The 13,333-nt window shown below is 55.1% G+C and overlaps 2 protein-coding genes across 5 annotated transcripts in view; one reads left to right on the forward strand and one right to left on the reverse strand.

The window, feature by feature from the left end:
• Positions 1–3,762, forward strand: part of DNAJC7 (DnaJ heat shock protein family (Hsp40) member C7) — a 27,825-nt gene extending 24,063 nt beyond the window's left edge. For all 4 annotated transcript variants that reach the window (XM_070044465.1, XM_030839854.3, XM_070044464.1 and 1 more), the window contains 4 exons: positions 311–457; positions 690–842; positions 2,953–3,015; positions 3,424–3,762. In XM_070044465.1, the coding sequence (XP_069900566.1) occupies positions 311–457; positions 690–842; positions 2,953–3,015; positions 3,424–3,461 (401 nt within the window). In that variant the 3' untranslated portion in view covers positions 3,462–3,762. The remainder of the gene's footprint in view (positions 1–310; positions 458–689; positions 843–2,952; positions 3,016–3,423) is intronic.
• Positions 3,763–4,970: 1,208 nt separating this feature from the next.
• Positions 4,971–12,146, reverse strand: CNP (2',3'-cyclic nucleotide 3' phosphodiesterase). Its single transcript, XM_030839856.2, has 4 exons — positions 11,993–12,146; positions 10,048–10,717; positions 7,903–8,042; positions 4,971–6,489 (listed from the first exon to the last, which is right to left on the reverse strand). The coding sequence occupies exons 1-4, from the start codon at positions 11,993–11,995 to the stop codon at positions 6,040–6,042; spliced, it is 1,263 nt and encodes a 420-aa protein (XP_030695716.1). The 5' UTR covers positions 11,996–12,146; the 3' UTR covers positions 4,971–6,039.
• Positions 12,147–13,333: the final 1,187 nt, after the last annotated feature.

Raw genomic sequence — 13,333 nt, forward strand, 5'->3', positions numbered from 1 at the left:
ATAGGAGTAGTTTGATTCAGGGATGAATGAACCTGGAGCTTATTTGAAGAAGTGAGCAGAGACCCCGAGAGTGGGACAAGGCACCTGTTTTCTGGTCCCCAGTCCTCCCTGTCACTTTCACTTGCTTTTCTGTGTGATGAGGCCAATGTGAAGAACATACCTAGCAGTAGATTTTTTTAATCTCCAGAAGAAAACACCGTAAAAGCCCCTGGTAAGGTTAATGAGGCTTCTGACTCCAGGGCATCTGGGCGGGGCCTGGTAAGGGAAGCCAGAATCAGGCGCGTCGTTGACGCCAGATGTCTTCCTCCAGAACACAAACAGCTCCTAAAAAATGCACAGCTGGAACTGAAGAAGAGTAAGAGGAAAGATTACTACAAGATTCTCGGAGTAGACAAGAATGCCTCTGAGGACGAGATCAAGAAAGCTTATCGGAAACGGGCCTTGATGCACCATCCAGGTAGCGCGGGTGGGGAGGGGGCTCGGTGCGAGGAGCAGGCTAGGCCGGCCGCTGCCACGCTCAGTCCAGCACGAAAGCCTCAGAGAGGCTGCTCAGCTGGAATAAGGTGTTGCTCAGTTCCATACCCTCCAAGTTCGGGAAGTACCAGATTCTAAAATCAGGGATAATGTGGTCTTTCTGTCAGACTTTGTTTTCTTCAGGCTCTGAGTTCTTCCCATACTCCTCCCTTTAGATCGGCACAGTGGAGCCAGTGCTGAAGTTCAGAAGGAGGAGGAGAAAAAGTTCAAGGAAGTCGGAGAAGCTTTTACCATTCTCTCCGACCCCAAGAAAAAGACTCGATATGACAGTGGACAAGACCTGGATGAAGAGGGCATGAATATGGGTGGTGAGTTGGCAGTTGGTTGGGGCAGCCTAGGATGAATCTGACAGCTGCGGAACGTTACCATTTTTTTAAAGACACTCCAGAGGGAGAGTCTTATGTAATCAGCCAGTGATGCGCTGCAATTTGTAAAGTGCACTCTGATAAGTACCCGTAATGTGTGAGGTACTCTGATGGGTGTGGAAAATAACAAAGGTGAATCAAACATTCCCTGACGTCCGGGAACCCACAGTCCAGGGGTTTGCAAACTCTGGCCCATAGGCCAAGTCTGACCCCTGGTCTAATAGACACGGAGTCCAACGAGGGCAATAAAATATAGCAGGTGTCAAGGGTGCAGAGTGGGTGCCAAGGAGGTCAGCACTAGCAAGGGAAGGCTTGGGTGTGCAGAAAAGCATAGCACCTTGTGGGAGCTACCAGGGGCTCGGCTAGGAGGATAGAGGGTGCTCGAGGCACAGAGCGGTGAGAACTGCACAGAAGCTGGCTCAGACCTCAGCAGGCCTTAGAGGCTACAGGAAAGAATGTGGGCTTTTCCTTTCGGCTGGAAGTTCTTTCTTCCCCCACTGCAAAGTGTTTGCTGATACTTATGCGTCTCCCACATTCCTGTAAGCCCTCACAGACTGCAGTTTCCCCAGAAGACCTAGAATGAAGTAAAGTGCAGCCGTGAGCGTCATTGCTGACTGTGAGCTTAGGTGGAGATAAAAGAAGCCCCGAACAATGCCCAGTTCTCAGACCGCTGCCTCTGACGCCAGGCCTTTCTCTTCCACTGAGAAAATGTACTGGAATTTTAAATAAGGTTGATGCTCTACAGATAGTTCTCACCTTGCCAGTTCGTGTGTATGTGTCAGTGTGTGTGTGTGTCTGTGTGTGTGTGTCTGTGTGTGTGTTATAAAACCTAGCTTTGGACTTTCTGACGGTCCAGTGTTTGGGACTCTGCGCTTCCGCTGTAGGGGGGCATGGTTTTAATGCTGCGAGGTGCAGCTCCCCCCCCCCCCCGCCAAAAAAAAAATAATAAACATTGCTCTGCCCAGCAGTTGAGAAGAGTTGTAAGCAGTCGAAAGCTGTTGAAGGGATACAAGTCGGGAGCGATGGACCTCATTTAGGCTCTGGAGATGTATTTGTGATGGCAGTGAGGCGAGCTGGTTTGGAAAGGGTGAGGAGGAGGGAAGACACAATCACTAGGAGAGAATCGGAGGGTACAATCGGGAGACAGTGTGAGAATCAACAGGAGTGGCTGCAGAACATGTTGGGCGAGGCAGAGGACTAAGTCAAGAGTGGCTTTGGCACAGCTGGCCTGATGGGGCTGTTCCCTGAGCTGGGGACCCAGGAACATGAGCAGATACACAGGCAAAGAAAAATTCACTTTTGGACACGATGTGCCTGTGGGTGGGATTGGCTGGTGGAGATAAATCCTGTGCAGCTTAGGGAGTTAGGCAGACTGGCGGTGTGAGACCTGCTGTGGCCTGGTGAAGAAAGCACGGTGCTAGAGGCACACAGGAGTTGGCAGTGTTGTTTTGTTGCTTTCACTGGCCGCGTGATCTTGGGCAAGTTACTTGAGCTTCTGCTTAGGTTTTGTTGAGTATAAATTGGTACTCAATGATACAATGTATGCAAAGTACCCAGCACCGTGGTTGGCACCTGGTAGGTGCTTAGTAAACTATAGCTTTTTTCCTGGCATACAGTGTAGACAGAGTATGGCATCAAACACATGCAGTAAATCATAGGTCTCATTCTTATATACAGTCTTAGTAGCACTTAAGTGATACATTTTAGTCTTTTCAGTAGCAGCCCCAGCATTATAGGGAGACAGTGTGGAGAAAGTCTTACGTCGTAAAGCGCAAATGGCATTTCCAGTTGTTGAGAAGGCCCAGTGAAGTGGGTTGAGGCAAAGAAAGCTTTCCTTTGGGACCATGCTTGGAAGAAGGGAACACATCCTGGGAGTGGGATCAAGTAGTGGGATCACCTCTCGTCGGTGAAGTTTGGGGAAAGGAGGGAAGTGATATTATCTGGGAAAGCTTTGGAGACCCATTAGAGAATGGGTCTCTCTTAAGTTCCTCTTCAGACACTTCTAATTTTTTCACCTTTTTGTGCCTTCTCTGCTTCTCACTTTGCTTCGCAGATTTTGATGCGAACAATATCTTCAAGGCATTCTTTGGCGGTCCTGGGGGCTTCAGCTTTGAAGGTGGGTGTGCCTGAGTTCCCAGACCACAAACCGACACAAGGACTCCCCAGTTAGGCAGCACTAGGGGCCCAACAGTGGAGGCAGCAGAATTCTCGTCCAGCAGTACATCTACACCCTCGGGTGCTGCTGAGGATGGAGGAGGGGTTTGCGGGCACACCAGCACAGGGTCAGGGAGACGTCTCTAAGCTTCCTAGTACCGGAGCTTCTCTGCAAGAGTGAAGGTGTTAGAACTACGCACGTGCAACCTGCTTGCATGCTCCCTCCTGCACCCCAAGGCCCAGCCTGTTTGATACCCTTAGAGGTTTGTCTGTTTGAAGTAGCCCTTAAAGACTCTCCATAATCAGGGCAAACTGATCTTCCCCCAGAAAACCCACAGAGTCAGCTGACAAGCTTTTCTTTTCCCTACAGCATCTGGTCCAGGGAATTTCTTTTTTCAGTTTGGCTAATGAAAGGAAACCATCCAGAACCCAGAAAATGCAGACTTGCTCCGTTTAACCTCGAATGTGGCTGGACACAGCTCACCTCCTCCCTTCATTATGATCCACGTACTTAGAGCAGTTTCGTTTTCTCAGTTGGATACCCAGTGTCTGTGTGAGTGGGGTGAAGGAAAGGGAGCCAGTGCCGAAGACTGCGGGTAGGGGAGGGAGGTGGGGGGTGGACAGGGCAGCTTGTGAATTTTTGTTTTACTGTTTAACTTTATTAAAAAAAAAAAATTAAGAGAATAAAATGTTTTGACCCTTTCTGGCACTTTGCTCTGGCAACTGCTTTGTGTCACTCCAGAGTCAGTGGGCCAGAGCTGAGCCCCCAGCACGGAGCTGATGCCCACGTGGACTTTAGGCTCCGCGAGCCACCCCACGAGGGGTGGGGGCACCTGGGGGCAGGTGGGGTGCTGGCTGCCCCCAAATCGGCTTGGCATGGGAGTGCTGAGCAGGCCCTGGGGATGCTGCCGTGCCCAGCCTGATGCCAGTCATGGGGCAGCGAGTTCAGAAAACACATTTTATGGTAGGGCCACCAGAAATCACTAGAAGCTGCATGTGTCCAAAGTGGGTGCCAGGTGTCAGGCTGGGCTAACTCAGAGGTTTACACGGGCTCTGAGTTCTCACTGCTTGAGGGAGATGGTGACAAGGACAAAATCCTGCCTTTTTGACCCTCAGACCCTTTCCAAGTGGGACAGGCAGCTCCTGGGTGCAGGGATCTGGGCGCTGACGTCAGCTCACTTAGCTGGAAACAGCATTCTTAGCAAACGCCCCTTGACTTCTCCACTGGTGTCCCTTCCTGTATGGGAGGCAAGCAGGGGGACGAAGCAGTGGTATATGTCATGCTGTTCAGGTCAAGCTTTTGTGTTTGTGGTGAATAATTTCAGTTCCAGGCAGACACACTTGAAGCTTTGGCTGAAGCTCTGATTTTGGTGCTTTGGGTAAGTAGAGATGGCTGGGTAAAGACCTTGGCCCAAATAGCTATTTCTCTTCCATCTGAGCCTCTGCCCCTTTCTTTTCAGTCTTCCCCCTTTAGTGCCAAAGCTGCGCTGAAATGCTGACTGCGTGAGGCCTGGGAGGTTCCCATGTAGCCATCCAGGCCCCTGTTGGCTTGGAAGAGTCAGCTCTTCCCTTGTGTTTGAAGTGGCACTGATCTGAAGGTGGCCTTCCCTAGAGAACCGCAGGCACACCTGTGGGCCTGTGCCCAGTTGCTGGGGGGTGGCAGCTCTGTGCTCCACGTCCCTCACGCCGGCCAACTCCCACTGCCTGTGTGCATCCAAGACCAGCCTCTCTCCCTTCTGCCTCCTCGTGAAAGCCAACAGTGTTCCACTGCCCAGCCTCGCCGCAGCTGTGCTCAGCCCGCAGAGGGGAGACAGGACCGATGGCCCCAAGCTGGGGACAAAGGCAGTCCTGATGCACCCTGCCCTTGCCCCAGGGAGACTGAGCTGGGCACAGAGGGCGAGAGAGACTGCACGCAGCTAGGATTAACACGATTTATTTCATTATCAGTCTTACAAGTTGCTGAGGTTGGGCAAAGCCAGGATAGTAACTAAAATCCCGGGCACTTCTGTCAAGTGACAACCCGATTAGCAAGGCCCTGTTACTGAGCAGAGGACAGCAGAGGGCACCCCAGGAACCACAGCACCTGCAGCGATGTTAAAAGCCCCTTCCCAGAGGCACCGGGTGGGGCTTGGCACGAAACTGCTGGGGGCCACTCCATTGGCTCTTGGTACCCACTGACCCCCTTTAGCGGAGGCACAGAGGCCTCCAGAGGCACCAAGGAGGCAAGATGGGCTGGGCAGACAGCAAGATTGGAGCTCTCCCACCGAGGCGCTGTCTCTGGCCCTGATCTCCCCATCCACACGACAGAGCTACGCCCCTGGAAGGATGGCAGCCCACCCGCTTCCTGGGGTGAGACCTGTAGCCAGCCTGGGATGTGGCTGCTGCTTATTGTTTTCTTCCCTAGTATCAAACTGTTACCTAGTTACAGTGTGAGGAGGGGACAGGCACTTAGGACCAAAGGTGGAAGGTAAAAACCCCTTTTCTACCCCGGTAAATAGCCCCAGGCTTTCTGGGGCTACACTGATTAAGAAATGGGATCAAAGCCCAGGGATCATCCCGTCTCAAATCCACCACTAGTCTTCTGTGGCCGTGGTGACCACCCCGTGAATACGAGCAGCGCTGGGGTGTCCCTCCCCACTAGCCGGCCCCGTGTGGGGCAGTGGGCCTAGGGGCCCAGCAACTGTAAGCGGGGCTTGGGGTCGTGGCTCCGGTCCAGGCCCAACTCTGGCCCAGCCTCGTCAGCTTTGGTCCAGGTTCCTGAATGGCGCCTACCCACCCCCTTGTGTTGAGAGCTTGAGCGTTAGAGGGGAAGGGGGTGGGCAGGAAAAAAGAGCAGTTATTTTACACGTTTTTAAAAAGTTACAAGAAGGTTAACTGAGTAAAAAAAAAGAAAAAGAAAAATCTTAAACCAAAAATCAAGCAGAGGGATGCTTCCCTCTCCTCCCCATTCCCTTGAAAAGAGCGGGGGCCTGTGGCCCGGGAACACTCAGATGATGGTGCAGGACTGAACGGCGCCACCCTTGCGGCCGCCCCGTGTGGGCACGGCCTTGCCCTTCCCGTAGTACCCCGTGAAGATGGCCCTGACCTCCATCTTCTTGGCCAGGTTCAGCATCCAGCGCCCACTGCCCAAGGAGTAGAGCTTGCCCCGGCTGAGCTCACCCACCTCCTCGCCGCGGTTACCCCCCTTCTCCTGCTTCACAATCTCTAGCAGGTCAATACCCGTCTGCACGGCTTCCACATCACCCGCGCAGCCCAGGGTGATGTGCGCGCGGCTGCCCCGTGCCAGGCTGTCAGAGGGGGACAGCTTGTCCACGTCGTTCGGCCACAAGGCCAGCTCCTGCTCACTCAGCTCTACCCGGGCTCCCGTCGTCTTGGGTGTCACAAAGAGGGCAGAGATGGTCAGCGTGAAGGCCTTGCCGTAGGATTTCTTCACCACCTACGGAGAGAGGACAGAGGACTGAGCTGGAGGTGGCGGCATCAAGAGAGGACAGTGAGTGCCACCGAGCAGAGCCCGCAGACATCCACATCCACGGCCATGTGCTGGCAGGATGTCTTTCCACTGACACTGTCCAGGCTGCTTGAAAAAATGAAGGTGCCAGAGAGGCAGGAGAGAGCAGGCGTGAGACGCAAGGCTTCTTGAGCTCAGGCCGGGCTCCCCACCCACTAGCTTCAGGGCTCATTCACCTGTAAGAGACAGCTGAGGCTAGAACCTTCCTCAGCGTGAGGACTAAAGAAGAGCCTGGGGCTTCCCTGGTGGTGCACTGTTTGAGAGTCCGCCTGCCGATGCAGGGGACACGGGTTCGTGCCCCGGTCCGGGAAGACCCCACATGCCGCAGAGCGGCTGGGCCCATGAGCCATGGCCGCTGAGCCTGCGCGTCCGGAGCCTGTGCTCCGCAACGGGAGAGGCCACAACAGTGAGAGGCTCGCGTACCGCAAAAAAAAAAAAAAGAAGAGCCTGACAAGGGCTGTTGTCGTTACTACTCGACTCACCCTGTGAAAGCACCCTGGTATCCAGGCACTATCCTGGAGGGTGGGGTGAGGTCGGAAATAAAGGACTTTGATCCAAATCGACTCCATACACTTTGGCTTACATTATATCTGATTCTCTGAAAAAGCCCATCTCTCCGATTTTGACCATGAAATCTTCCCTATTTTGCTCACACCCCCTGGTCCTAACAGTGTCTAGTGCATAACAGGTGCTTAATAAACACTGCTAAATGAATGAACAGAGATGGGAGTGAAAGTGCTGTGTTCATTCATGCAGCTGTGGTAGGTGCTAAGGATACAAGGTGAGCCACACTGTAAATAGTGCTGCCCTCAGGGAGCTTCCATTCGTGTGGGAGGAGACCAATGAATAAACAAAATGGCTGCGTTAACCTAGGCAGAGAAGTGGGGGAGCTGGCAGAGGGTCAGGGACGGCCTTGCTGTGAAGGCAACCTGAAGGAGGCTGGAGTCGGCCAGGCCCGGTGGTTAAGGATCCCATGTCAGAGGCTGTGGGCGGGGCTGGTACCCCTAAGCCAATAAGCCTCCCTGTCGACACTCCCCACTTCAGAGCGCAGCCAGGCTTCAGACTGGGGGTAAGGGACTTCTAGCCTTTGGAACTGAACACAGGCTTAGAGGCCAGAGCAGGAGCTGCTGCCAACAAGCATTCTCTGCGCATCTGCAGAAGCAACAGGCTCTGATGGGCAGGCCCTGCGGGGCACTACACAGGCTTCGGTGAGCTGGGGATGGAGCTGCCTCTTTTCCTGAGAGGCTGTCTGGTTTGTGGTCCCTGCCTTGAGCCGGTACCCATCTCCAGAAGACCCTGCCCTCTCCCCACCTCAGCCAGGTGTCCCCGAGGAGCACTCACATCCTGCTGGGCGTACTCGTCTGCCCCAGCGGCCTTCCCATAGTCACAGAACTTGGTTGTGCAGTGCAGCACGCCCGGGGGTCTCTTCCCAAAGTAGGTGACCAGTTCCATCTTCTCCCTGGGCTCATCCCCAGAGACAACTGAAGGGAGAGAGAGTGGGGCAGTCAGGGCGGGAGAGCAGGGGCATTGCAACATCTATCACCAAGACCATGGGAGACCCAGAGGAAACAAATCAGACATTAGGTATAAATTTGCAATCCACTGTAACTGAGCGATCCACTACCATCCATTAGTTGGTCAAATAGCAACTCTGGAGCTATGAAAAGGTGTTGATACGCGTTCCCTGCTTTATGTTCTGCAGATGTTTACGTCTCTTACCCAGATGTGAAAACTAAGGCACTTGTAACCCAGGGGTAGGCGGCATATGCCACGGGAATCTGAACTGCACTAGCTACGCATCTGGAAAGAGGGAAGCAGCTCATGAAAAATGGGGCAGAAAGAAAAAAGAGGTTGGGAACTGTGTGGTATAATGGAAGGAGCCCGAAACAGCATAATTAACATCCAGCCCACTTCCAAGCCTGTGGACCTGGGGCAAGTGATGGACCCTAACCTGTCAATCAAATACAACTTGGGGTGGCCACACATCCCAGTTTTCCCAAGACCACCTAGGTAAGTATTAGTCGTGCCCCATTTCACTCAGCGGCCACTTGAACAAGAAGTTACCTGGTCACTGTAATAATAGGTAGCTTACAGCCTTGTTTGGCGAAAGCAAGCCTACAATGGGCCTGGTGCAGGAAGGGTCTTGGGAGGTAACAGGATGACATTATGCGGCTGGTAGTTTCGATGAGACTTGGGGTATCTGTGATTTCAATTTCCAGACTTCAAGCCTTGTCATGGCTAGCTTCAGAGTCACTAGGCTTTTCCTGTTTACCCCCAGGGTTGAATCCCTGTGAAGGACGTCGCTCACCCTCCACAGGGGAGGGAGACCTCTACACTGAGGGCAGGCCTTGTTTGTGGCCCATTACATTTCTCCTGCTGTGTCCTGGGCAGAAGGATCCCAGTTTTTAATGGTAAAAGCAGCTTCAAGAGGCAATCTCCAGGGCAGAACCAGCTCTAACTAGGAGCCCTGCCTTGGGAGCTTCTCTGCCACGCTCTTCACGGGTAAAGGGCTCACGCCCGGCTGGTGCAGGTACCACAGTTCCCCGGTTTCCCAGCATTCGAATTTTAGGAGCCGAGATAAGAGTTCTCTGAGAACTTATACCGGCACAAATTACCTCTGACAATGCAAAGAAACACGGGTGGGGATATTTCAAGTATGAAGATAGTCTAACATCAGGGGGAACTAGGAATGAGTTAAAGGAAGAACAGATGATTAGTGGGAGTGGGTGACATATTCCCCAAAGGGCCACTGGAGAAGGAGGGCCACCAGGGTCCTTCCCTATCCCAAACCTCCCCTCTCGATGGAGCAAACAGCCCCTGCAGGAGCGAACCCTGGTCCAACCCAGTAAGGGGAGGCCCCTCTAGAGGCAACAGAGTCGAGCTTTCACTACAGCTTTGGGCAAACCCCGCAACCCTTCTGGGCATTTTCCCATCTGCAAAAACGAGGGGCTAGACTAGGGAGACTCTTCTCTGGAGCTGTGGGATGCCACAGGAGGTGCGCTGGATAGCTCAAGGCCTGGGAACCATCGCCAGTGGAGTCACAATAGTCCAAGTTGTCATTTTTCTGCAGCTTAGGGCTGCATGGCATATTCTATTCTAGAAAATAGTTCTGCTGCTAAAAATGAGTTTGAGAACATCGGACCAGATTCTCCCTCCAAGGTTTTACGAAATGTTGATGTAGTAAGTAATTTGTTTTTCCCACCTCTAAGACGGGGTCAGTGGCCTCGATCCAGGCTGGGAGAGCGCAGATGGGGAGCAGAGGGCAGGAGGAAGGGTGCGGTGAGAGGGAAGGTGCCTGGCAAACGCCTCTCCCGTAACCCACGGAGCGTCCACCACCCAAAGCGGCCTCTGCCGGTACCAGGTGAGCCCCCTGCCTCCCCCAGTGCTTTGAGAACAATGGCCCCGGGCACGCAGCACCCTGTGCCCAGCAAGAGGAGCTTACAAATAAGGCTAACTGCCCCCACCCGCCCCCACCCCGCCACCTACAGTGTCGCAGCTCCTTCTTGAAGGCCTTGTGGTTGCCCAGCTCCTCGAGGAAGGCCTGGCCGGCTTTGCGGAGGCCCTCGGAACTCTTCCTGGTCAGGAACCAGCCGAAGTAGAGCGGCAGGAAGTCCTTCTCCAAACCAGGCTTCAGCTTCTTCAGATCGTCGGCTGACAGCTGCCACTGGTTCTTCTCCTTGAGCTGGGCACAGTCCAGCCGCCACGCCGTCTTGGGCTCCACCAGCACCACCTGGTACTGGTACTGGTCGGCCAGCTCAAAGAGTTGTTCCAGCCGCTCCCGCTCGTGGTTGGTGTCATCCAGCACGAGGACCCGGACGTCCCGGCGGCAGTAAGCAGCCAGGTCCTCATCCAGCTGCTTGTACTCCTCGGAGAAGGCCCCCCGGGCACCGGGGTTGATCTTGTAGGTGTCGGCGGACACCATCTTGGTGCCATCCCGGTACCTGTCCACGATGCTCCGGGCCAGCGTGGACTTGCCGCTCCCGGGCAGGCCGCGCAGGATGAAGAGCGTTTTGCATTCCTGCAGTGCGGCCACCGTCTCCTCGTCCTGCAGGAAGGGAAACTGCAGCTCTGGCTTGTCCTTGGCCCCTGAGGATGACATTTTGCGGAAGAAGATCTTGGGCAGGAACGTTTGGCTCTTTCGGGAGAAGCCTCTATTCTGTGTGAGGAGGGGAAGACAGACATCAGCCAGGTCACTCAGGGCCACCCCGCCAGCTTCGCCTCCTTGTCTCTGGCCTCTTTCTAACCGGGAACCCCAGCTGGCTCAGGTGCTACGGCCCTGATTGACAGGCACCCCTGGTGCCTTGGGCACCCTTCCAAGCCTTGGGTTGCTGGATGTCTCTCCTCGGTCCTCGAGACCTGATGGCTTCTGGCTTTGCAGGATGGAGAGGAATGCTTGTCTGAGCGGTCCTAAACTCTTTCCTCTAGTGAGAACCGTAGCCTCAAGGATTAGCCTCAAGGATCGCCCACTGCTGCCACCTCGAAAGGAAAACGGTGCTGGAAGTGCGTGCAGGGGCGGGCCTGAAGCCTGCGTTTCTAGGAGTGAACCCTAACTTTATATTCCTGGCACTTATTAAGGATGACCTCTTTGGAGGTGGGGGGCTCTATATCTGGGCAAAGCCATAGCGGCCGTGGCCCTGAGGGCACAGAGCAGGGTGAGGGTGGAGAAGGGTCACCCAAAGACCGCCTCCCTTCCCCCAACAATGCCAGTGACAGATAATACTCTCTTGTCTGGGATGGGGGGACAATGGTCCCACAGAAGGGCTGGCGGGGGGCAGGGCAGGAGAGCGCTAGACAAAGGGCTTCATTCAGCACGCCTGCCACCTCCTCCTCCTCTCCCTTGGACCCCCCACAAAGTCGTGGTCTTTGTGCCTGCCCCAGGACTGGGCGGTTCAGGGCACCTGCGTCCAGGGTCTAGCTCTGCTCACCCCTTGCTGTGTGTCAGCAGCACCTGAGTCACTTGTTTTCCTGCCTGCTAAAACCCACAGGTGACAATCAGTAGTTTTTACTGTACAGCGCCTTCTCCTCTAAACCGCGAGGCCCCACCTCCCGCCAGCACCCTGAGTGCTCGGCTGGCGTACCTTTATCTCAGACAAGGCCCTGGGCAGGGGAGGGCGCCGAACGCCAGCCCAGCGCGGGCCCAGCGCATGCTACCCCGGCCCACCCGCCAGCCGGGTCGGCTCCGGGGCAGCACCTTCTGCAGAGCGGTTCCCTTCCTCCTCCAGGTCCGTCCGCACTCCCCACTCTCCCAGCATCACCCCTACCTCAGGCCTGTACCGGAGGGCCAAGAAAGCCCCGACTCAACTGCGGAACTTCGGGTCCTCATTTGCATGCCACTTCCTCTCCCAAATTCCCCAATACTCCCGTTTTCCGTTAAGGTGCCACCCCGGCCCGGTTTGCTTGCTCCCCTCCCGGCCTTCCCGCGCCCGCTTACCATGATGAGGAGGGGGCGCCGCCGTCACAGCACCAGCTCTCCGGGGCCGCCCGCCTGCGCGGAGGGACACGGAGTGTAGCGGTGACGCGACCCCACTGGGCGCCGCCTTACATAGCCCGGGGGCGGAGCGCGCGCGGGCTGGCCCCGGGTGGGCCAAGCCCGGCCCCCTTTGCGCAGGCGCGGCGAGTCGAAACCCGAAACTGACTCGGCGCTGGGGCGTGGCGGCAGTGCTGCCGGCCGCCCTCCCGCACGCCCGCACGCCCGCCGCGTGGGGCACCTGGGCTCCGAGGCACCTGTGCGGCGACGTACGCTGGGGGAGGTGGGGAGTGGAGGGCTTGTGCGGCCTCTTCTTCTCGTACAAGGTAATGATGAACTCCTTGAAGAGGCAGGCAGTCACCCCTCCCGGGTCCCGCGCCGAGATTAGGTTGAGGCGAGGGAGGCAGGGTCGTGCAAGTACAAGGTCGAATCCTGTCTTTATTTTAAATTTTGATATTTTACTCATCATCGGGTTTTGCATTAATTGTTTTTTACAGTATTGCGTTAAAATACTTTCTCTTCCTTATTGAGTTTTTTGGCCCTACGTTCCTTAAAAGTTGCATCTGAAATGCCTCACTTGCCTCCCCCTAGTCCGGCAGGTCCCAGCCTCTGCCCCAACCAACCCCAGCCGTTTGGGACTAGGATGGCAGTGGCCAAAGGGGCAGATGAATAATGTAATGAAATCCTAACTCGCGTCCTCAGCTGCTCAGCCACCCCCTCTGTGAAACCACTGAAAGCTCAGTGGGTGGGTATTTAAGAGCTTCCTGTGCACCAGGTGCTGTGCTAAGCACCCGTATAATCTTTACACCAGTCACTGAGGCAGGTACTCGTTACACAGAGGAGGAGACAAGCTGGAGGAGCCTGGTTTACTTGACTGTACCGCCCGGCCCTGGGGTGGCACAGGTGGGTCCAGCCGCAGCTCCTACTCTCAGCTGCTCCCTGTTCGTGGGCAGACACCTTCCTTCTCCGTCTGGGCTCCTAGAGTCCCACCAGTGCCAGCGTGCACTTCATTCTGTTTTCAAGGCTTAGGGGTTTACAAGTAGGTCTCCCTCACTGTGTGATGGCTGAGGCTGTCCCATCCTTATTTCTTCCAGAAAGCCTCCCACAGTGCCCTGCACACAGTAGGTACTCAGCAAGACCAATGGCCAGCAGCTGGGCAGACATACCTCTACTCCCAGGCCTTTCTCTTTCCTCCCCCCTTTAAGCTTTTTGAGCTCCTTGGAGCTCGTCCGTTTCTTCACTCTCCTGAAACCCTTTCTTCTTAGCACCTTTCTGATTTCTTCCATGAGGTCCTTGCACAGGGCC

The sequence above is a fragment of the Globicephala melas genome, chromosome 20, assembly GCF_963455315.2.
Source record: "Globicephala melas chromosome 20, mGloMel1.2, whole genome shotgun sequence".
NCBI classification, from domain to species: Eukaryota; Metazoa; Chordata; class Mammalia; order Artiodactyla; family Delphinidae; genus Globicephala; species Globicephala melas.

Excerpts from the sequence above, each read along its gene's own strand:
- CNP (XM_030839856.2), bottom strand. Across the intron at positions 8,043-10,047 it reads CAAGAAGGAGCTGCGACACT|TTGTCTCTGGGGATGAGCCC; the intron begins GTAGGTGGCGGG and ends CTCTCCCTTCAG. Across the intron at positions 6,490-7,902 it reads ACGAGTACGCCCAGCAGGAT|GTGGTGAAGAAATCCTACGG; the intron begins GTGAGTGCTCCT and ends CTCTCTCCGTAG.